This window comes from Triturus cristatus, chromosome 3_2 (genome assembly GCF_964204655.1).
Source record: "Triturus cristatus chromosome 3_2, aTriCri1.1, whole genome shotgun sequence".
Taxonomy (NCBI): Eukaryota; Metazoa; Chordata; class Amphibia; order Caudata; family Salamandridae; genus Triturus; species Triturus cristatus.
In genome coordinates, this window is record NC_140584.1 from 574,078,624 (window position 1) to 574,101,839 (window position 23,216).

Here is a 23,216-nt window from a genome sequence, read left to right on the forward strand (position 1 = left end):
CTGTCATAATTAGAAGAAGTTACAGGTGAAAACGTTGACACAAAAGTTGCTTTTTTTCAACAAATTTTCAATTTATCCTATATTTAACTGTTAGTTTCTATAAAGAAACCTTGATGGATCTACACATATGACCCCTTGCTGAATTCAGAATTCTGTCTACTTCTCTAAAATGTATAGCTTTCCAGGATCCATTATTGCTTTTGTACCCATTTCTACCATTAACTGGAAGGAGGTCGAAAGCACAAAAAATAGCAAAAATAGGCTATGTCCCAGAACAATGCCAAAATTGTGTAAAAAATTTTGGGTTTCTGACAATAGTCTGGTATCCCCTAAAAGCTGGGAAAATGGTGATTTCAGCCCCACAAACCCTTTTTTGATAACACTTGCAGGGAAAAACCCAGATGCTTTCATTTGCAGCCCGTTTTTCCCATTTTCCCCCCAAAAAACTAAATTTTGCTGTATTTTGGCTCATTTCTGTGACCCCTCCAGGGGAATCCACAAACCCTGAGTACCTTCAGAATCCCCATGATGTTGGAAGAAAAGGACGCAAATTTGGCGTGGATACCTTATGTGGTCAAAAAGTTACAGGGGCCTCAGCGCGCACTACCCCAAATAGCCAAAAAAGGGCGTGGCACAGGAGGGGGAAAAGGCCTGGCAGCGAAGGGGTTAAGGGTTGCTGTTCTAACATTTTTCTAACATCTGACAGATTTGACAGACAATGTTTTAAGTACCCACACCTGAAGAAAAATAATAATCCTTCCTGGTTTAACCAAATATTATTTACTTTTAATACAGAATTTTCGTTTGTTGGTTCACCAAATACGACTCCTTCTGAATAAATCAGAGACATTGTTATGGCCCTAGAATGTTCCAAAGCATTTGAACAAGTGAAATTTAAGCTGAGTAAAATGTTCACTTTTGGACATTTTTATGAGCACAAGAAGACAATTTTCACAATTGATTCTAGCCTAAAGGGCCTAGGAGATATTTTGGTTCAGACAGACAAGGGTGAGAAGAATGTTGTGGCTTTAACGTCATGGGCACAGAGGGAGCAGAAATGCATTACTCAGTGATTGAGCAAAAAGTGTTTAAGCTGCCAATACAACTTTTCAAGTTTTATTTATGGGGCTCACCTTTCATTGTTGGAAATGATCACAAACCATTACTGCATGTTTCCTTTCCTTGTAAGGGTGGTGAACATGCCACTCATAGAATTAGAAGTTGGATGGACGAGGTCACTGAGTTTAATTCAGAAGTTCAGAACTTGACAGGACGCTGGTTGTCTCTCCAAATTACTGGTCATGATTAGTGATCATGACAAAGAAGTGCTGAAGGTGTTATAGGTCAATTGTGATGCCTTGAAGAAAGAGGAGTGGAAAGAAGTAAAAAAGTGATTTGTTGTATAAAAATGTCAAGGAATATTTAGTTAAGGGTTGGTGTAATATAAAGAGTCTCGCTGATGCCGACAGACAGTTTGGTTCTGTTAAAGATGAGTTAGGAGTTGTAAAAGATGAGATAGGAAGAGGCGACAGGAGAATTCCACCAGAGGATGTGAGGGAAAATTGGAGAACCTAGCACATGATAATGACCTTGGGAAGAAATTGACTAAAACGAGTTTGAGAGACCAGTACTGCTGGCCCTTCATCATTAGGGTGGTTGAGAGAATTGTTAAATTATGTGTGTTGCGTGCATAGGCTAAAAAGAGTAAGAAGATAAGACAGGCACCTCTGTCCCCTATGGAAGTTCTGGAAAACCTTGGCAGATAAAGTTGGACCTTTTAAACTTCTACAGCCATCTAAACGTCTACAGCCATCTGAAAGATGTGCAATGCTCTTGGAGGTGTAGTAAAAAGAGAGCGAGAGATACCCCATTACAGGAGGGTAGACCCCTATATGTATGTGACTGCCTCTCGCTACCAGAGGATTAGGTCCATTGCCGCAGATGGGGTTGAAACCAACCAGGCCACAAGTTTCCAATCTGCTCCACAAATTGCCCATGTCCAACCTGTCTGGCAAGTCTCACTATAATATGCATAGCTACCAAGTTTTCAACCTGCCGATTTGTGACATCTCCATGTTTTCAGTGTGCTTCTGTGTGACATTTTATGTAGTGAAAAATCAGATGTCTTTGTTTGGCCTAGTGTAAAAGCACAGCTTCCACTGGACCCATTATTCTGTGTGTGACATGAGAAAATACTGCTTTTTTTCAGCCAACAGCGTTCTGCATTCTAGGACATGTAGTTTTGTTTGCCCATTAATGACGGGCTTCTCAGCCTTGGGATGTAAGTGATATTGGCTAACAGGGCAGATTTGCCAGCAGTGAGCATGTATATGATCTTATTGTTTGATGATTTAACAATTAGATTGTGCCTTTAGTAAGGAAGGGTCTATGCATTTCCTATTCTGCAAAAGTGCTAATATTTCCACTAACATGTATGTGGAACAGTGCAAACTGTGTAGCATATTGAACGGTATTGATGAACATGGAAATTGGGTCCTATTCACAAAGGAAATAAAACAGTGTTGATACACATTATTTAAAAAAGGTGGGATATGCCTCTTTTTTGTATGGTACAACTTCGGCAGGTTAGAATTCTGTCTAGTGCAGTAGGACAGATATCCCACAAGAAAACAACTACTTTGGATGAAAACATTATACTTTTAGCATGCTTATCTAGAAAAAAATTGTGTGTTATACTGTGATTATATTCTTTCACACTTCGAGTTATGCTCCAGTTTCAAAACTTCTAACTAAGTAGACCACAGAAAGACTGCTAAATCTAGCAAAGAAATTTGAGGATATTTTATATTTTTCTATTTTCATCAATGTGATAACCTTTTGTTTTTCTGGACCAGTTGAACAACATGCCGTTTGGAAAAATACAGTGCAGCCTCGTGGTTGGAGGTCAAAGACAATATGACTACTTGCTCACAGGATCTCGAGGCTATGGTTTTGTCAGCAGATGCATACAGTCTAGCCTGCTGGGAAAGTAAGGAGCTGCATGCTTTCCTAGTACAAGTGCTTCAAAAAGCCTATCCACAATTCCGCACACGCATCAAAGCAGCTCTGCTCTGACGGTCAGTGTGAGTTTTGGCAAGTCACATCACTGTACTGGGACGAGCAGTGGCATTAGCCAAACTACCACGATAACAGTACTAGCAGAGGGTGCTCTAATGTAATCATGCCATGATCCTCACCCATGACCTATATATACCCTGTGGGCCATTTTTATATGCTCAGTTGATTACAACCCTGACAAGTGCCACACATTGCGTGACAGTATGCTGTACCATAACCTATAATGTGTTAGTCCAACACAAGATATGTGGCACTTGGCATGGCTGCATCCTACCAGGGCCGTCTCTGGTGGAAGCAGGTAGGAACTGAAGCATAAGTATAAGGGGCCCTTGCCTGCGAACCCAGATCTGTATGTGGACTGTGTCTCTTTGCTGTGCCTGTATGTATATGTCGGTTTCTGGCTCAAGGGCTTGAACCTTCTGCTTCTCGCTTTCGAATAGTGCTCCAGGAAAGCTTTAAAAACATTCTTAAGAATACTGACATTGTATGTTTACAGGAGACTTCGCTGTGCGATGAAACCCTAGTCACGGTAGGATTTACCCATCATGTAAAGCCAGCAAGAAAGAACATATTAGGCAGACCGTCAGGTTGACAACTGACGCTGGTTTCCACAAAGATTGCTAGGAATATAGAATCCCTTGAATTCAAATGTAATTGTGTGCTAGGTAGTAGAGTGTTGACATTGAATAATACCTCAGGTTATGAAGGTATATGTATTGCCAATGTGTATATCCAGAAAGTAAAAGGAAATGATTATAAGGTGGACTTGGAATGCTTAAAAAAGGATCTGGAGGGCTTATGTGATATCTACACCAGAGATGTGCTTTTGATATTGGGCGATTTCAATCATAGATTAAACCCCTTAAAGATTGATTTATGGTGTAGAGATTTGTGTTAGGTGCCTACAATATAGAGACTGCTAAGTTCCCCAGCTGTGACACCTCACCCCAAGATGTGGCGCTTGGACAATTGTTGGGTTCTATGGGCTTGGTCTGCGTAAATGGAAGAAAGGATGCAGATCGGCCTGCAAAGCGCACCTTTACAATAGGGCAGCAAATGTGTCCGATAGATTATGTGTTTATACAGGCTTGGAGTTTTGATCTAATCAAACATTTTGAAGTAGTAAGGGTTGAAGGTAGTGACCACTATCCACTGCTGACGAAACTATACGTAAAAAGGGCTCCTCAGAGACAAAGAGCCTTACAAGTACAGGTAGAATATCCAAAGCGACTTACAACTCGTATTACAGAAGAACATATAAAAAAACTAAGTGCATTCCAGTTGACATTCACATTAGAAAATGTATTACCAGAGGAGGATATTACCTGGTATGAAGATATAATAAGGCAATTGGTAGAATGTCTCAGGATAAAAATTAAATGTGGTAAACTTGAGTTAGCAAGTAAGGAAACATTACACAGTAATAACAAGCCATGGTTTGACGAGGATTGTCGCAAAGTAAAAGCCAGCATTAGGCAAAAGGAAAGAAGTCTTAGAGGTAGATACAATGATGAACTGTTACTTAACCTTCAGAAACTAAGGTCAAAATATAAAACAATCATTAGAGATAAAAAAAAAGAACCTATAAGGACAGATGCTGGGTGAAGTTACTAGAGGCAATTGAAGACAATAATGTGAAAGGCTTTTGGAAACTAATACGAGAAAGCACTGGTAAAGTTGTAGGGTCCTTGCAGTGCTCCGTACCTGAGGATAAGTGGGTCGATTATCTAGAGGAAATTTATGGGAAGTGGCCAAGGATGGTGGAAATAAACACCATCATATGGCCAGGAGTAAGGGAAGAAGTAAAAGAGCACTTCTCCCCTAGTCACATTAGAAGTATAATAGCCAGGCTAAATTTAACTCGAGCCGCTGGCCCAGATAACTTGCCGGCTGTCATTATAAAAACGAATCCTGAGTGGTGGTCAGAGTTTTTATCGAATATGTTCCAGGGGATAGTTAATACAGGGGTCATGCCAGATAGTTAGAAAGGGGCAATTGTAAGACCAATACATAAAAAAGGCGATGTAAATTCCCCTAAAAACTACCGTTTAATAAATCTCTTGGACATAGGTGAAAAAGTATTTGCTAAAGTAATTCTGGGATTACTCAAGGATTGGACAGATGAAAAACAGATAGTGCCCCCAGAACAGGGAGGGTTTAAAGAGGGACACTTGACGGTTGATTACTGTTTTGCTCTCTGGTCCATCGCGCGGAAGTCAATCGAGCAGAGGGGCAATTTGTTCTGCTGCTTTGTGGACTTCCGCGCAGCATTCGATCTTGTGAACAGGGAGCAGCTGTGGTCAACTTTGCTAGGATATAATATCCAAGGTGATTTATTGGCCTTGATCCAAGCCCTGCATACAGAAAACTGGGCCCAGATAATCTTGGATGAGGATGGAGGATTGTCTAGGAGGATACAGATCGGTAATGGGCTGAGACAGGGATGCGTACTTGCCCCCTTACTTTTTTCCCTGTTTATAGCTGACCTGCCCTTAACATTAAGAAAGGTTAGAGGGACTAGCCCGAAACTAGGAGGAAACCATATCTCCTGTTTATTATACGCAGATGATCTGGTAATTATGGACCGGACGGAAATTGGTCTACAAAGAAAATTAAACATGTTTAATGAATACTGTCAAATTAAAAAAATTAGTTGTGAACATGGAGAAGACCAAAATCCTATGCTTTGGAAGAAGAAAAACAAAGTTCTCCTGGTATCTGGGCACAGAGACGCTGGAAAAAGTAACAGAATATAGATCTCTGGGGATGTGGTTTGCGGGTAGCCTGCAATGGTATACCCACCTTGATGCATTAAAAATGAGGGCATCAGCTTCCGTGAAGGGATTAAAAAGATTTAATAGTGCATATGGAGAAATGTCCTATAGGCCAGTTTTAAAGGCCTATCTAGCAATGGTCCCTCCACAATTCCTGTATGGCGCAGAGGTCCTCTATTTAAGTAGCAAAAATGGATGGGACAAAGAGGAGGGAAATATTCTTAAAAGCTTGTTCTCGCTGCCTAGATCATCTATGGTTCAAGCAGCAAGGTTAGAATTGGGAATCACCTCTTGGGCTATAACAGCTTGCATGCGTTTATTACGTTTCTGGCAGTGTTTAGGATCAGGTGAGGACCAAAAAATCTCAGAGTGGTGTAAAAATGAAATATCCAACAGTGAGCTGACCTGGGCAAATGAGACAAGAGCCTTAATAAACGAAGCGTATGGTGTGTTAAAGCTGTTAAAGCTAAAGTTGTGCCCTCAGTCCCCCCATTTAAAGATAGATAAGAAAGAACTTAGGTCACTGGGAATGGAAGTGTCTCGAACACATGATCAGGGGTACCTCTTACGGAAAAGCTCAGTATAGACAGATTACCTAGTTGTCTGTTATGGCGTGAAGTGCTAAGATTGAGAATTGGGATAAACCCCTGTTACGCGAATAAAGGGGTTAAAAACTTAATGATAGATAGCAATGGAAAATGCACCTGCACTTTGGGTACTACCTGTGATATTTTACATATTTTATTAGATTGCTTGACGATGTTAGATATACGAAAAGAGATTTTAGGTCCGATTTTAAAAAAATATTATATTAAAAACAGGAAGCAAGCTGTAAATCTCTTAGTGGGAATGATGAACTTAGATATAGCCTGTGCCATTGGGAAATATATAAATAAAGTTAAAGTGTTCCTCAAATGTAAAGAGTACTGATGAAATCTAGATCTTTTAAGCTATCAGGAGAATGAGTTATTAAAGGATAGAAGTATTGGGCAAGACATACCAGAAGGTTTATGTGCCTTAAGAATGGAATAGTTGGTTTTAACACATTTTAAGATGATATTTATCTCCTATTTTAAAGAAAATTTGTTTTATAGGCTTGCAGAAGATGTATTACATATTCTATGATACTGACTTGCTTCTTCTTATTTGAATGAGATGATGTTTATTGTATACTTTTATGGTTGTAAAAACCGAATAAAGTTTTATTGACTGACTGACTGCTTCTCGCTTTCGACCTATGAATTCAACTGTATTATTTATAAGTTTGAGTTTTCCTAGTGGGGCTTAATTTGAGGTGAGCACACTTTTTCCTATAAACCTTTTTTTTTTTTTTGCAGTTTTTATAGAGCGCGAACTCGACGCACCCGAAGGTATCACAGCGTTTTACATGAGCACCAGTTGCATTACTTCATTGATTCTGTATTGGATGAATCTTGTTTAGATTTCTGTATTTCGATGCTTCAGACAGAGAAATGATAAATTAAAAACTCCGCCACCACTCAGTCTATCACACTACAAACTTTCACCACTAACTCACCCGGTTCTGTTTCTTGGATTATGTTGTTAAAAACTAGCAAACAATGCATTGTTTCACATTGTTTATCGCTGGAAATACCGCTTGGAATCAGAGCGAATCGTGGGCATTTTTCGTGTTTCTTCACTGCGCATGCCCTGTGACGGTTCACTAAAATGCTTACCATAAATTAGCCTAGAAACTTCCTGAGACTGCGCATGCCCAGTAGCTGCAAGGTGTCTGCGCATATGCTGTGGTGTGACATGTTCTATTTACGCATGTTGTGAACTCTGTTAGCGCCGTACATTATGCATAACGTTTTCACTGTGCGCGTGCTCTGTACATTAGTGTCTCCCTGACATGTCTATGTTGTTCCGGGTTTTGTAAGGGATTTCAATTCGCTGCTTCGTTGGCCGGGTTTTCGTTGCTTCGGTTTTTTTCAAGGGAGCTGTTTCTCTACGTTCCAATGATCTGTGTTCTACCGGAACTTTCCTGAACCTACCCCTCTGAGTTGTCATCTCCAGAATAAACTCGGAATGCGCGGTGAAATGTCCCAGCGTCTAGACAAGGTGAGTGAGCTTTTGAACTTAACCAAGGGAGAGTCCGAGGCAGCAAGCTGAACGGGAAAGTGATGTTAACGACTAAATATGAAGGTAACTCGCAAAGAGAGATGGGCGATTGTAAAGCGCACCGTCTGCACTTAGTATGGCTTCACAGCGCTTTTGGGTAGTCCTTTGAATGAGTGTACTGCAAATATTTTTGTTTGTCCTTTAAAAGGACTTACTCCAAAACTCACATAGCAACTTCCTTACATTCACTCTTAAAAACAAAAAATCTTGGCACCATGTAACTTCAAGTAATTCCACCAGTTAAAGCCTAGATTATCTCCCAACCAGTCACTACATTTTTCTTTCAAGTAGCAGACATGCTGGTGATAAGGCTTGTTGTTTCATATTTGTGTAGTGTTCTGTCTCTCCCTTGGCATCACAGCCAGGCGCACAATGGGCTCAAAGGGCGTCAGCCCCTCCCCCGTCGTGTGTGTCAGCCGGGGCTGAGACAGCTTCCCAGGCTGGCGACCGTCTTTATTGCAGCCTCACCCGAGTACTTCACAGGTCTTTCTTTAAAAGACTATTTACTTGTTAACGAGGCTTTATTGTGTTTTCATCCCTTCTTAGAGCCCCTGCATCACCACTCTGCCTATTGCTGGAAGAATTAGCATCCCTCCCCACCCCCCCCCCCACCCCGAAATGTGGCTTTAGTTGCGCCTCTGATCACAGCATAGAAACTCCCGTCACTTTCCGCCAGAGGCACCTGAATATCAGCATTAACCGTCCAGTGATGGTTGTGTGTTTATTAACAAAAAGTTTGGTAGATTTAAAAAAACATGGGCATGCTATAGATCTCCCCCACTTCAATCCCTGGTTGTATGTGAGCAAGGAGGCCCAAACTAAATTGCTTACCCTTTTTTCTTGAGTTTTGTACAGGTGTATATATTTCCCGGTTTATGCATATACGTTGAAAGTATACGGTTTAACAGTATGGGCACAGGCTCCCACTGTAACCCAAATCTAATCTCAACAGTCTGATTTCCGCACATAACCCTTTGAAACAGGCGCTGCCCACAATACAGTCTACTCTGATACAAGCTTGCCCTCTCCTCCAGTGGCGGTTCCTCTGCTATAGCGGAGCGTCGCCCCACTGCTTTTAAGCAGTGCAAATAAAGGAAACATTAACTGTGATTTATTATCATTTTATATTTCTGTGCTGCTTTGCGTGTAGGCGGGCGGGGCTGCTCTGCTCTCAGGGCAGTGAAGGAGTGGTTTGCCCACTCCTAAGTGCACATGACTGTTTGGCCGGCCCTCTAGGACTGGCCAAATAGTCATGCGCACTTCCCTCTTCTCCACTTATAGCCTGGGTGAAGAACATGCCCTGGCCCCCATTCCCTGGCTGACCGTCGAGCCACATTTCTCAGACCAATAACAACACTGCACTGCAGCGTTGTGATTGGTCAGGGGAGCCTGGCTGATCTTCCTATTCCTGGAGTCCGACGGTGGAGAGCAGGAGCAGAGACCCTGCAAGGTAAGTGCTTATTTAAAAAAAAAAAAATCACGGCTGCCACTGCTTACCTCTCATTTTACTTACTGGTCGCCGGTTGACGAAATCTCTCAAACCCACAACCTACGTCCCTAAACCTTTAGTTTTAATGTAATGTTCTGCCTCTAAAAGTATTCAGTTCATCTTGGAATTTTTGTTGGGCATTGCACTTGTTAGGTCCTGCAGACTTTCTAATAACTCATAAAAACTTATTGAAGTCATTTGTTTTTATCTTGAGTTAGGATAGTTGACATTTCTATATTTTAGTAAGCCTGGTGACATTTGAGACTTCCCGGTGGATTTATGTGCAGTATTAATGAGTTTTTTTTATTTTTATTTTCAGAACTCCATTATTCTTTTGTGTTTTTTTTAGCAATTGTGTTTTGGCCTTTATTTTACATATTGTGGTATTATTTTTGACCATATATTTTGAATAAATAAGTAAAAACTGTTTTCAGCTATTGTTGGGAGTTGTACATATTAATCCATATTCTATGTATGAGTAAAGCTGTGACTGACCTTCTAAAAAATGATGTACTGCAAAATGTCTGCCTATTTTATGTGATTTTATATTACCCGAGGTCAACCCAAAGGAGAAGGCCTAACCTTAAGACACTTCTCTATGGGTAACCTAATGCATGAACTCATCGCTCACATATTCTAGTCCACGTCTGATGCCAGCACCTTTCTAAATGACTTCAGTGTGTTTTTTGGAAAACTATGTGAACATACATGCTCCAGCAAAAACACGCATGCGCAAGTCAAAACCTTCAGCACTTTGGTACTCTAAATACTTTGGTGATAGTAAATGCTCCATCTTCAAATATGAAAGAAAAACAAGAAACCTTAAGATCTCATAATACTGAAGTCTTTCTGCACAACAAGCAGACAGCTCAGCACATTAGCCGAAGATAAGTACTATACCAACACCCTCAATTAAGTCACCAACAAAAGCAGAACAATTTTCAAGGCAATGGAGCACTGCCTCATTTCCCTTCCAGACCCACCTATTCCACTCTTCACAGACAAGTGCAATGCCATCAACCTCTTTTTCTAGAAAAATAAAGAAGATCCGACAGCACGTAGACAACATGAAGCATGCTTCTCCTCTTGCGCCCAGGCCTTGTCATAGAATCCCCCACTGGTCATCCCTTCAAGTCATACTTCTCTAAAATCTCATCAACATACTCAACTCTTAAAGGCCACTTCCTTTGAAGGTGTTGTCTTGCCATCGTCCTACAACAAACCTGTCTCTGGGGAAATTCACCCCTACTCACCAATGCCAATGCCTCATTCACCCAAGACCTCTTCTCAGAAGTGCTCAAGTTAGGCTAGATCATCCCACTCCTAACAAATCCTACATTAGACCATGATGACCTCACCAATTATCGGCCTATCTCTTACCTACTCTTCATCTGCAAGGTAATTGAAAAAGCACTCTGCACTCAACTATTAAGATTACTGCTATGAATCTCCTGCATGAAGACTAGTCTGACTTTAGATCATGCTGCAGCATAGAGACACTACCTTACACAGCGCAGACAGTGCCCTACTGATAATAAATAAATGAAGATGGCTCTTGTCTCTTTTGCTAGACCGTTCATCTGCCTTCGACACAGTCAAGCAGCCTATCATGATCTACACCCAGGAGTCGCAAGTGGGATTCATTGGCAGTGCCCTTCACTGGTTCTATTCCTACCTTTCAAATGAACGCCAGTTTGTTCACATGGGCACATCCAGGTCCCAAATGATCCCTCACACCTCCAGGGTTCCATACTGTCTCTTGTCATATTCATATATATGGACCCCCTTGAGCCTCTCCTCGCAGATACCAGCATCTAGATTCACAAAAATGCAGACAATACACACTCCGTGTGAAAGTCTTCTGTGCTCCATACATCCAATGCCTCAAACACTGCCTGCATCTCATTTAGACCTGGATGTCCAGCATTTCCTTGAAGTTCAACACAACCAAGACAGTATTCATGTTGTTTTATAAGAACAAGCAATAAATACTCCAAACCTGGCTGAATGACATGAACCTTGACAGCTGCAAACCCCAACATGAGCCGAATGCCTAGTCACTTGGATTCAACTGGCCACCAACCTCACCCTCAAAGAACACAAAAAAATCGGTATGGTACTAACTCTCCCTTGTAAAGAAATTGAAACTTTTTTCCAGAAGGTGGCTTCAAAACTGCTCTGCAAGCTTCGTACTCTTGAATCTGGATGCTCTTAACACCTTGCTCCATGGCCAATCTCCAGATCTAGGGTGTCTAATGATGTTACAATTGAAATACGGATATCCAAGTACATCTAAAATTACCTCAACCAGTCCCTCCCCCAACACTCCCTGACGTGCGCATAGAACCCAAAGAAATTGTATGTCCTTAATTGCAACCATCATCAGTGTCATCACCAAGTGTAACTAGTTACTTGATTGGATCTGTGCGTGGAACTCCAAAAGCTAAAATAAAAAGTCTGTCTGCCTTTTAAAAGTTTCACTCTCCACGTCCACATGTTGAACGTTTTAATTGAAATCACCACACTAGATGCACCCCCTATAAGACCTCCAGAGGAAAAATGTCTCCTCTTTGTCAAACTATTCTTACCCCTCTGGAGCTCATCAGAAAGCGCAAACTACGCTCCCACTTTAAATGGTTGTCGTCCTGAGGGCAAGGGGGTAAACGTAGTGTTAGCATAGCACATGAAGCTGCTATGGAATTTCCAGTGCTACTTTGCAGAGACTGAACAGCAACTTCTACTGCTGTTTGAACTCTCCATGTACCTTAATCTGAATGTCTCCCTTAGCAGGTACCTGCTGATTAGAATGTGTTATCTCTTCCTCTTCAACAGAGTATTGACAACCTGGTCGTTATGAAGCCAAAACCGGTGATGACAAGCTTAGTTTGCAAAGCCACTCATGTCAGTGCCTTCCATAGTGCACTTCCAAATGCCAAAGTGTCAAGAATTCCTGTCATGCGAGGGAAGGAAAACGGTAACCAGCGAAAACGGACATCTCCCAGGATGCTTAGCGGTTGAGAGGTTATGTAAACAGGAGAGCTGTTACATAACTCAAGGAAAACACGCCCTTATGTAAAACAGGAGAGCTGTTACATAACTCAAGGAAAACACGCCCTTATGTAAACAGGAGAGCTGTTACATAACTCAAGGAAAACACGCCCTTATGTAAACAGGAGAGCTGTTACATAACTCAAGGAAAACAACGCCCTATAAAGGGAGGAACCGGGAGGTACAACGCTGTTGGATATTGTGTTCAAAACCGACGTACCTGCTTAGTGAAGAGCAGTGTTCCGGAGTGGTGCTCCAGTAAGGCAAGAACGGAGGTAGGTCGAGTCGTTACTCCCTGGGCCGTGTCTTGCCCCATCGTCACCTGTGAAGGACCCGGAAGCTCTACCGGATAACCATTGGGCTTCGCTTTTTGACTCGGCTGAGTCAAAGCGCAGTGGCGCTTTTGCTGGTTGGAGTCGTAACTCCCAGCCCGACCAGAGATACAGGGACTGCCAGCTGTAACGCACACCAGGAGGTGTTTGCCGCGTTACAGACTCGGAAGTCCACAGGATCGATCGAGCGGCTGCTCTCGGTTCAGTCTTCTTTGCTTGTGATTGGGGTATCGGTGACGCATCACCAGGAGGTGACTCCGCGTCCCGGTGCAGTCTGAGGAAGAGGTTGAGCGGCTGCTCCCTTCAGGTAGAGACCCCGGCTGGGTGTTTCCCTGACTCCTCGATTCTCCCCAACACTCTTCGTGCCCCTCACAGCCTACCGATTGGCATTGTCGGCCATTTCATTTCTGCCCTCTGTTGGCATACGCCGGGATCGGCGTATATGCAGAGGACGGTTAGGACCATCCGTGCTGTGGGCTGGTAACGTACTTAGCCTGGAGGATTCCAGTGACTATAACCTTTGTTTATTCCTTGTATTATTTTTGCCTTCATTAAAATAACTAAACCTTCACAAGTGGTTGCGTTCTCATTATCGTGTCTGTTAAACAATCCTGAGACGTTCAGGGCGTTACAAAATATCCGACCTTAATAACACTAACTGTCTCCCGGTCGATAACAGACATGGCAACACTTGATGATGTGCTGGCTGCTTTAGCGACCGTGCAAATTGAATTGGCTGCCTCCAGGCAAGAAACAGCCGATGTAAAAGCCAGACTGGATGCTATCCAATTGGACCCGCTCACGCCCAGCACCTCCCTCACGAACCAGACCCCTGCGGTAGGAGTGGAAATGCCGGTAGCCGTCCCCTTGGCAACACCAGAGAGGTACAGTGGGGATCCTAACACAGTGCAGGTATTCCTCACACAAGTGGCGCTACATCTATCGTGCAAACCAAGGGCGTTCCCCACGACTCAGGCTCGTGTGGCTTTCCTTATATCCTATTTGGCTGGAAACGCGGCACAATGGGCCGTACCTCTGGTGAGCAGGGACGACCCCATCTTATGTGATTGGGGTGCTTTTCGCGAGGAATTCCTGAAGGTCTTCGACAGAAGGGCTGACTCGTACACGGCGGACCGTGAAATGCTTGAGTTGAGACAGGGATCCAACGACCTGGTGCAGTATCTCAACGCGTTCCGAAGGCTGGTTGCGGAAACCAAGTGGCCTGTTGCTAAACAGACGGCGCTCTTCCATCACGGGCTGTGCGATGAGCTCAAGGACGCCGTGGCTCATATTGACCCACAACCCAAGACATATGAGGGCCTTATCAAGCTGGTATTACGGCTGGAACATAGGCTGAGTGAAAGAAAGGGGGATCATGGGAGAAAAGCAAAATCCCTTCCATCCTATGTGACAGTGGGAAGTCCTGAAACTTCCACCGCATCCAAGGGAGAACCCATGGACATCGGCGCAATACGAGCGAGCCTCACAGCCACGGAGAAAGAGTCACGCCGTAAACAAGGATTGTGCCTATATTGTGGCAAAAAAGGCCACTACGTACGTGAATGCCCTGCCAAACCGAAGATGTCACGTTATCGGGCCAACCGGTCGGTAACAGCCGTGGTGGACGTACCGGCGGAAAACTAGAGGACTCCCAGACCAAAGAAGGGGCGTCTCGGAGTCACTCATTCATCCCTTCACTTTCCAACTCGATCACTAAGGGACAACGACACCTGTTTCTCACGGTGCACGTGGGAGTGCATGACCAGTGGATACCCGTTGTGGCCATGGTGGATTCAGGGGCCACTGGCATGTTTATGGACCACAACGAGGCATGCAGGCTAGGGCTAGTGCTTCTTCCCAAAGCTGTACCCGAAGACGTCTATGCTGTAGACGGAAGGCGATTGGTGACGGGGCCCATCGGGCAGCACACGGGGGTCCTTCTGATGAGATGTGGGAGGAACCATTTCGAACAAATCGATTTTAACATCATCCGAGCGCCCCAATATGGCGTCATATTGGGATTGCCGTGGCTACAGAAACACAACCCCTCTGTGGATTGGCCAACACATCGCATCGAACTGACGTCACCGTATTGCATCCTGCATTGTGGAATAGGAACGGAAACCCTTGACGCAGATGAGAGCAGGAGTCAGACGGTGGCTACAGCGGCAGAAAAAGATGTGGCTCTCCCCCAGGCTTATCACAGTTTTGAGGATGTATTTGATGAGGTGAAGGCGAAAGTACTACCACCACATAGACAGTTTGACTGCCAGATCGACCTGGTGCCAGCGTTCCCAGCGGCAGGCTGTATGCCCTGACGGAGCCTGAAAACGTGCATCTCCGGGGGTACCTGGATAAACTCCTCAAGCTAGGATTCATCCGCCCGTCCAAGTCTCCGGCCGCCTCGCCACTCTTCTTCATCCCGAAGGCTAATGGGGAGCTGAGAGCCTGTGTGGACTTTAGGGCATTGAATGCGATAACCGTAAAGAATCGGTACCCCTTGCCTCTCATCAGTGTACTCCTGGAACAGGTCAAGAAAGCTCGTATCTACACCAAGTTGGATTTGAAAGAGGCATACCATCTGGTGCGCATGAGGGACGGAGACGAGTGGAAGACCGCCTTTAAGACCAGGTTCGGCCTTTTTGAGTACCTCGTCATGCCGTTCGGTCTGTGCAACGCCCCGGCAGCCTTTCAGTACTTTTTGAATGAGGTATTCAGAGAGGAGTTGGATATCTACGTGGTCGTATATATCGACGACATCCTCATCTATTCGTCCAGTGTGGAGGAGCACGTACACCACGTCAAAGCCGTGCTCCAAAAGCTGAGGGAAAACATGCTGTTTTGTAAACTCAGCAAGTGTGACTTCCACGTCAATTCCTCGGAGTGATGCTGAGTCCAGAGGGACAGGAGATGGCAGAACGAAAGATCAAGGCGGTGAAAGAATGGCCGGTGCCCCAAAGCGTGAAGGACGTCCAAAGTTTAATTGGCTTCGCCAACTTTTACAGGCGGTTTATAGATGGATTTTCAGGATTGGTGGCCCCAATCACACAGCTACTGAGGAAGTCCAAGGAGTTTGTCTGGTCCCCTGAAGCGAACAAAGCCTTTGAGGCCCTGAAAAGCGCCTTTGGTAAGGCACCGGTGTTGGCTCACCCCGATCCGGATCTCCCCTACGTAGTGGAAGCGGACGCATCGGATGTGGCGCTGGGGGCTATCTTGTCCCAACGCAACCACGACACAGGGGTGCTTCATCCCGTTGCGTACATGTCCCGCAAACTCAACGACGCCGAACGCAACTACCATATTGCGGAGAAGGAGCTTCTCGCAATCAAGGACGCCTTCACCGAATGGAGGCATTGGTTGATGGGGGCAAGACATGTGGTATCGGTGTACACGGACCATCGGAACCTACAGTTCATGACGGCCACAAGACACCTTTCTCCCAGACAGCTGCGGTGGATGATCTTCTTTGCGGGGTTCAACTTCCGCATCACATATCGGCCGGGGACGGAAAACCGGAAGGCGGACGCCCTGTCCCGTCAATCTGCAGTTAAGGTACCATTGCCTGCGACTGAGCATTCCATCATTTCCCCGAGGATGGTATTGGGGGTTATCCAACCGGATACTTTCCTGAGGGGAATAAAGAGAGGGATCAGGTCATTCGCATGGCGGAGGTGGCTCCTCAGTCACAGAGAATGGCAGCTGAAGGACGGGATACCCCTGAAGGGCAGGTGCCTATTGATACCCACGCCTAGGCTACGGAAACAAGCATTCATCTGGTGCCATGACTCTCCATGCGCAGGTCATTTGGGCTTTGAAAAAACGGTGGCTAGCATGGGACGGCATTTCTGGTGGCCAACCATGAGAGTGGATGTCAGGAGGTGGGGACAGGAGTGTCCTACGTGTGCTACCATGAAGGCCGACCATGGCCGAACCCAAGGGCTCTTACATCCACTTCCGACCCCGGATAGACCTTGGGATAGCATATCACTGGACTTCGTGGTGGGCCTACCGGTAGACCAGGGGATGACGGCAATACTGGTGGTGGTGGATTACTTGACGAAAATGGGGCACTTCATCCCCTGCAAGAGAGTCCCTACAGCCGGGGAATGGCGTCACTACTCCTAAGGAATGTGGTACGACTGCATGGATTACCTGGGGTGATCGTGTCGGACCGGGGGTCGCAGTTTACTGCGCAATTCTGGAAGACTTGGTGCACTGCGCTGCATGTTAAGACCGCCCTGTCCACCAGCTACCACCCTCAAACGGACGGCCAAACCGAGCGCCTGAACCAAACGCTCAAACAGTATCTGCGATGTTTTGTGGACCAGGGCAGGGAAGAATGGGTCGACTTGCTATGGGTTGCAGAGATCGCCTATAACAACGCCACTCACAGCTCCACACAGTCATCTCCGTTCTATAGCAACTATGGCCAACATCCCAGGTTCTTGCCATTTCTACATCCGTTCAGAGAGGACAGGATTCCCGCCACAGCGGACAGGGTGGCACACATAAGACACGTTGAGGGCGCTCAAGGGCTGTCCTAATAGAGGCCAAGAGAAGATACAAGGCTGCGGCAGACAGGAAGAGAAGGCCCGGGCCACTGTACCGCACTGGAGACTACGTCTGGATATCCACAAGAAACATGAGGTTTCGAAAGAACAGTGTGTTCCATCCCAAGTACATGGGCCCCTATCGAATTACCAAGTGTATGGGTCCCGTGAACGTGAAGGTGTGCTTGCCCCAGTCATTGCGGATACACCCTGTCTTTCATGTATCATTGCTCAAACCAGCACCCTCCAAGCCGTCTGGGACACCTAGGCCGGTATGCGTGGAGTCGGAGGTGGAGTATGAAGTGTCGGGCATACGGGCGTCCCAATGGCGCAGGGGGAAGCTGTGGTACCTGGTTGCGTGGAAAGGCTATGGCCCGGAGGAGCAGTCATGGGAACCGGCTGAAGGGGTTCATGCGCTTGGTCTCCTTGTTCCATCGGCGTTTTCCTGCCAGCGCTGGACCCGTGGGGAGCCACTGAGAGGGAGGATGTACTGTCAAGAATTCCTGTCATGCGAGGGGAGGAAAACGGTAACCAGCGAAAACGGACTACATCTCCCAGGATGCTTAGCGGTTGAGAGGTTATGTAAACAGGAGAGCTGTTACATAACTCAAGGAAAACACGCCCTTATGTAAAACAGGAGAGCTGTTACATAACTCAAGGAAAACACGCCCTTATGTAAAACAGGAGAGCTGTTACATAACTCAAGGAAAACACGCCCTTATGTAAACAGGAGAGCTGTTACATAACTCAAGGAAAACACGCCCTTATGTAAACAGGAGAGCTGTTACATAACTCAAGGAAAACACGCCCTTATGTAAACAGGAGAGCTGTTACATAACTCAAGGAAAACAACGCCCTATAAAGGGAGGAACCGGGAGGTACAACGCTGTCGGATATTGTGTTCACAACCGACGTACCTGCTTAGTGAAGAGCAGTGTTCCGGAGTGGTGCTCCAGTAAGGCAAGAACGGAGGTAGGTCGAGTCGTTACTCCCTGGGCCGTGCCTTGCCCCATCGTCACCTGTGAAGGACCCGGAAGCTCTACCGGATAACCATTGGGCTTCGCTTTTTGACTCGGCTGAGTCAAAGCGCAGTGGCGCTTTTGCTGGTTGGAGTCGTAACTCCCAGCCCGACCAGAGATACAGGGACTGCCAGCTGTAACGCACACCAGGAGGTGTTTGCCGCGTTACAGACTCGGAAGTCCACAGGATCGATCGAGCGGCTGCTCTCGGTTCAGTCTTCTTTGCTTGTGATTGGGGTATCGGTGACGCATCACCAGGAGGTGACTCCGCGTCCCGGTGCAGTCTGAGGAAGAGGTTGAGCGGCTGCTCCCTTCAGGTAGAGACCCCGGCTGGGTGTTTCCCTGACTCCTCGATTCTCCCCAACACTCTTCGTGCCCCTCACAGCCTACCGATTGGCATTGTCGGCCATTTCATTTCTGCCCTCTGTTGGCATACGCCAGGATCGGCGTATATGCAGAGGACGGTTAGGACCATCCGTGCTGTGGGCTGGTAACGTACTTAGCCTGGAGGATTCCAGTGACTATAACCTTTGTTTATTCCTTGTATTATTTTTGCCTTCATTAAAATAACTAAACCTTCACAAGTGGTTGCGTTCTCATTATCGTGTCTGTTAAACAATCCTGAGACGTTCAGGGCGTTACACAAAGGCAGCAAAGCAAAGCAGCGTACAGCAAGTTTGTAAAACAAAACCTTCTAGGACCTCAAGGTCTGACAAAAAAATTTAACAGGCCTTTCCTCCTCAATCTATGCTAAACATTCAGTCCCCTTGAATTTTTAGGTCTCGCTGGCTATCGCGTAAGCGATCGCTCAGCGAGACTTTTGTAAAGGGGCTCCCAAAAGTGCTCCCAAAAGCGGATTGCATGGCGAGCACGCGGATTGCATGGTGAGCACGCGCACAATCACGTGCATCGTGCCGCCATGCAATCCGCTTTTGGCATCGTACTTCAAAGGGTCCGCTCCCCCGCCTGGAATGCGCTCCCCCACCCCCGCCAGGCGCGCGCGCCACGCTCCGCCAGGCTTGTCTTGTTTTTCTTTGCATGGATGACCCACGTTGCTTCGACAAACAAGGAGAAAGAAGAAATGCACTTAAGAAAAGTTATTTACGAAAAAATCTGAAATATCCACAGTAAAACTACTAGAGTTTCGATCTGCATCTTATGCTCTGCCTATCTAGATATTGTTTTTGCCTGTATGAATCTGAGGTTGCAGCTTAGTGCATCATTGTTCAAAGTGTTTTATATCCGTCTCGATCATACATGGTGTACATCGATCACTTTTACAAATCGGAGTTATTGCCTGCTCGTCACTCATACCACATCAATATATTCCCCAAGCACATTCAAACAATATAATATGTTTTGTTCACCTTCTATTACTTGGAAAGAGCACTCTTTCTGTGAGGTCAGATGTATCCATGTTCTGTGCGGACTCTCGCTTCTCGACCCTTTACTGATTCTTCAAGGTCGAAGTGAGTTGATGAAGTGTCAGCGCCAGAGGAAGAGTCACGTGTCCAGATGTTCGTAGGACAGCGGTGGAGAGGGGTGCTCTCTGTGCTTTGGCGTTATCTACTCTTGTTTGATCCGCTATCGTGTTGGTGCCAGTTAGCTCAGTCCCACCAAGGTATTTAGTTTCTTGCACTCCCAACATAAGCTTAGTTCTTACTCGCTGACAAAGGAGCAGTGAATTCAGCACACAGTGGTTGAGGGAAAAGTGGGTCCTCTGTCTCGCTGCTCAGCACTGGCTCTCTCTTCTGCTGCCAAAGTCAGCGAGAAGCTGCCATCGCTGCACAGTACGCAGGCTCCAACTGGTACTTTACTGATGGGGAATGTAATTCTGAAGGCTGCACAGTAGTAGAAAAAATGCACTCTCATGGGAGAGCGCTATTTTCTCTCTTCGACACACAGTGGCAGCAACAGCTGCTTCACCAGGGATAGAACCAGTGCTGTAAGACTAAGGAAAGGATTTTGGTTTGTTTCTGGCCATTGCTGGACCAGTACGTCACAGTACAGGAACATTCCAGTTCTCTCAGAACTTAGGTACATTTTCAGCCACTTGTGGGCTGTATCGTAGCCTTTGACCTTGTACAGTGCCCCAGTGCCATTTTTAAGTGGAGTAGAATGTAACCTGGAATGCAGAATGTGGAATGTGTTTCTGGATGAACTGGCTGGCAGTTGGTTTTGTGCCTGCTGCTTTGTCGGTCTCATTGCTTGGTCCTCAATCATTTGTAAAGCTTGCGGTGTCTTTGTGTACTTCCTCTCTCCCCTTCCAGTGGCGATGAGGAGTGGGCTTTCATCGTGGATTGCATCCATTTCAGAATCGTGTGACCATTCTACCGGTCATTGGGGCAGCCCCACCGTGGCATGCTTCAGTCATCAGTGAATTTCCAGGGTGCTCCTTCATGTGTTGCTGTTCTTGGGGGCGGTTTCACCCAGTTGGGGCTGCTGAGTAAGAGGGCGTTAAGTGGCCGCTTTAGTACCACAGTTTGGGCGTTACACCTGCGCTTACGCACACTTGTTGGAGCTCGATGCAACTTTGGATTAATCTGGTTTGGCTATCATTGAAATACATCCAGTGGCATTATGCCAGTGCTTACGCATGCACGTTTTGTGCATTTGTGCACAATGCCATTTTAGAAAGGGCTAGCTGCCTCATCTCCGCATTGGTGCAGCCTGTGTGTCACATGCGTCAAGTGTATAATTTAGAAGCATTTTGGAATAGGTGCTCCACACCGGTGATGTGCACACCAGAATCTTTTGAGGTACTTTCTTTAAGATGGTGCAGATCTATCTGTCTATGTGGATTAGCACACTTATTTGTGTTTAATATGCACAGGGATTTGTATGCTACTATAGATCTTCAATTGTCAAGCTTCAAGTTTTTGTTGGTCAGCTTATTTACTGTGATACGCGCACTTCTACATTTAGGTCACGTATACCTGTTAATGGCATGATGGTTCGCACACCACAAACAGTGTCTGTTATACGCATCATTTTGCTTCAGTGTGAATCTACACCATTGTCATTTTTTAGATTGAATTGTGCGGATTGCGTGGTCATTTGCACACCATAATTGCATATTGTTGCTGTGTGCAGTTTCATTTTATTGTTAAAGGGGGTGCTGGTATGCAGCAAAATATTATCCCCCCTCAGGCCTTTTTAATTACACCGGGCTTGCCATAGGTTGACTGGGAATAATTGAAGGAAGTGATTGTGGCCTCCTTGGTGGCCATTGATTGTGAAGAATTCACATAAAAGAAGAAATATGCCATTATGAGACACTCTATAGGTTCTGAGGGCAGGAACATTTGAAAGCACTTACAAGTGTGAAATGGGGTGGGTGAAGGGGATGTACTGGATGAGTATGCTGCTGCCATTAAAATGCTTGATACCCATTTTAATAAAAATAAAAATGTGATTATGGCAAGGCACACATTTTTGTTAGACATCAATTAACGGTGGAGTCTATTGAGTGTTTTATGTTGGTGCTTTGAGACTTTTAGCAGCTTCTTGTGAGTATAAGTCATTTGAAAATGAAATAACAGATCAAGCGGTAAAAAAGACTAATAACAAAAGGATACAAGAGAAATTCTGAACCACAGACAATTTGACCTTAGAAAAAGCTGTTGAAATCACAAGTGACATAGAATCCTCTTCTGCCTATATGAAGCAAATGTCGCGGAGTACACATATGCATGCTTTGCAGGGTGTGGCTGTTGTGAAACACAAAGGAAATAAAAGTGAGCATAAACGCAAACTTTTTAAGTGTTACAGATGTGGTAGCAGAAATCATTTGGGGAATTCTTCATGTTGTCTTGCTTTTGATAAAGTGTGTGCCAAATGCAAAACAAAGCAAGCATTGGCATAGCCAATAGGTCTCGCCTTTGGGACCTTATAAGTGTTTAGCCATGCAACATTTGCATAACTAAACACTTATAAGGTCCCAAAAGCGAGACCTATTGGCTATGCCAATGCTTGTTCCTATTTTGTTCCACTAAGCTACCAATCAGCTTAAACTATGCTAACTTGTTTTCCAAATAAAAAGAAAAAGGGCTAGCCACAGTTGAAATGGGCCAGGCTCACAGACACCTTAAACAAAGCAAGTCCTGCCTAATGGGACGGAAAACACAAAATAAGAAACGCCTGCTTCAATAATATAAAAGCTGTCCCGCCTCACACTTGGTCCCAACGTGCAAGTACTTATACAGCACGAAGATATGCTTCCACCAAGGGCAGTCTTCACCTACGGAAGATGCAAGCAGAAGGGAAGAGCTTGCAGTGGTAAGCTGCCTGAATAACCAAATGGCAAAGGCGATAGGAACTTACACTGATCAACTCCAGTGCAGCAAAAAACAGAAAAGAGTCATCCGGACTGTAAACTGCTGAAATCCACACAAAAGTCCCCAGCAGGAAAACACCATACATTACCAACCCAAAAGTAATACAGCGAATACTCCTATAATAAAGACGGTTAAGTATCTAGCAATATGTGACATTTAAATGGAAGGCGCACTTTATCTTTTTCCATGGCAGCAAAGCAGAAGTGTTTAGTGCTGCAGAGCTAATTATGGGTGTGCTGCCGAGTATCGGTGGGCTCTGTGTGATGTCATAATGACCTAATTACAATGCTGTTAATAGTGATGGTGTTTTAAAGCATCCATGCTGGATTTTGTTTTCAAATACAAGTTGTCTTTTCTGCTACAGTTTAAACAGTAAAGAAGATAAGTCATAATTTAGCCTCTTGGCTTTTCGTATAGTCCCTCCCGGTGGTGAGAAGTCATTGCTGA

The 23,216-nt window shown here is 45.1% G+C and overlaps 1 protein-coding gene across 2 annotated transcripts in view; it reads left to right on the forward strand.

The window, feature by feature from the left end:
- The first annotated feature begins 7,609 nt into the window (after positions 1 to 7,609).
- The window catches only part of LOC146857716 (uncharacterized), a 123,704-nt gene continuing 108,097 nt past the window's right edge, over positions 7,610 to 23,216 (forward strand). The window contains exon 1 of one of the 2 annotated variants that reach the window (XM_085648307.1): positions 7,610 to 7,934. In XM_085648307.1, coding sequence (XP_085504433.1) covers positions 7,902 to 7,934 — 33 coding nt within the window. In that variant the 5' untranslated portion in view covers positions 7,610 to 7,901. The remainder of the gene's footprint in view (positions 7,935 to 23,216) is intronic. The other variant, XM_085648308.1, reaches the window with a different exon arrangement.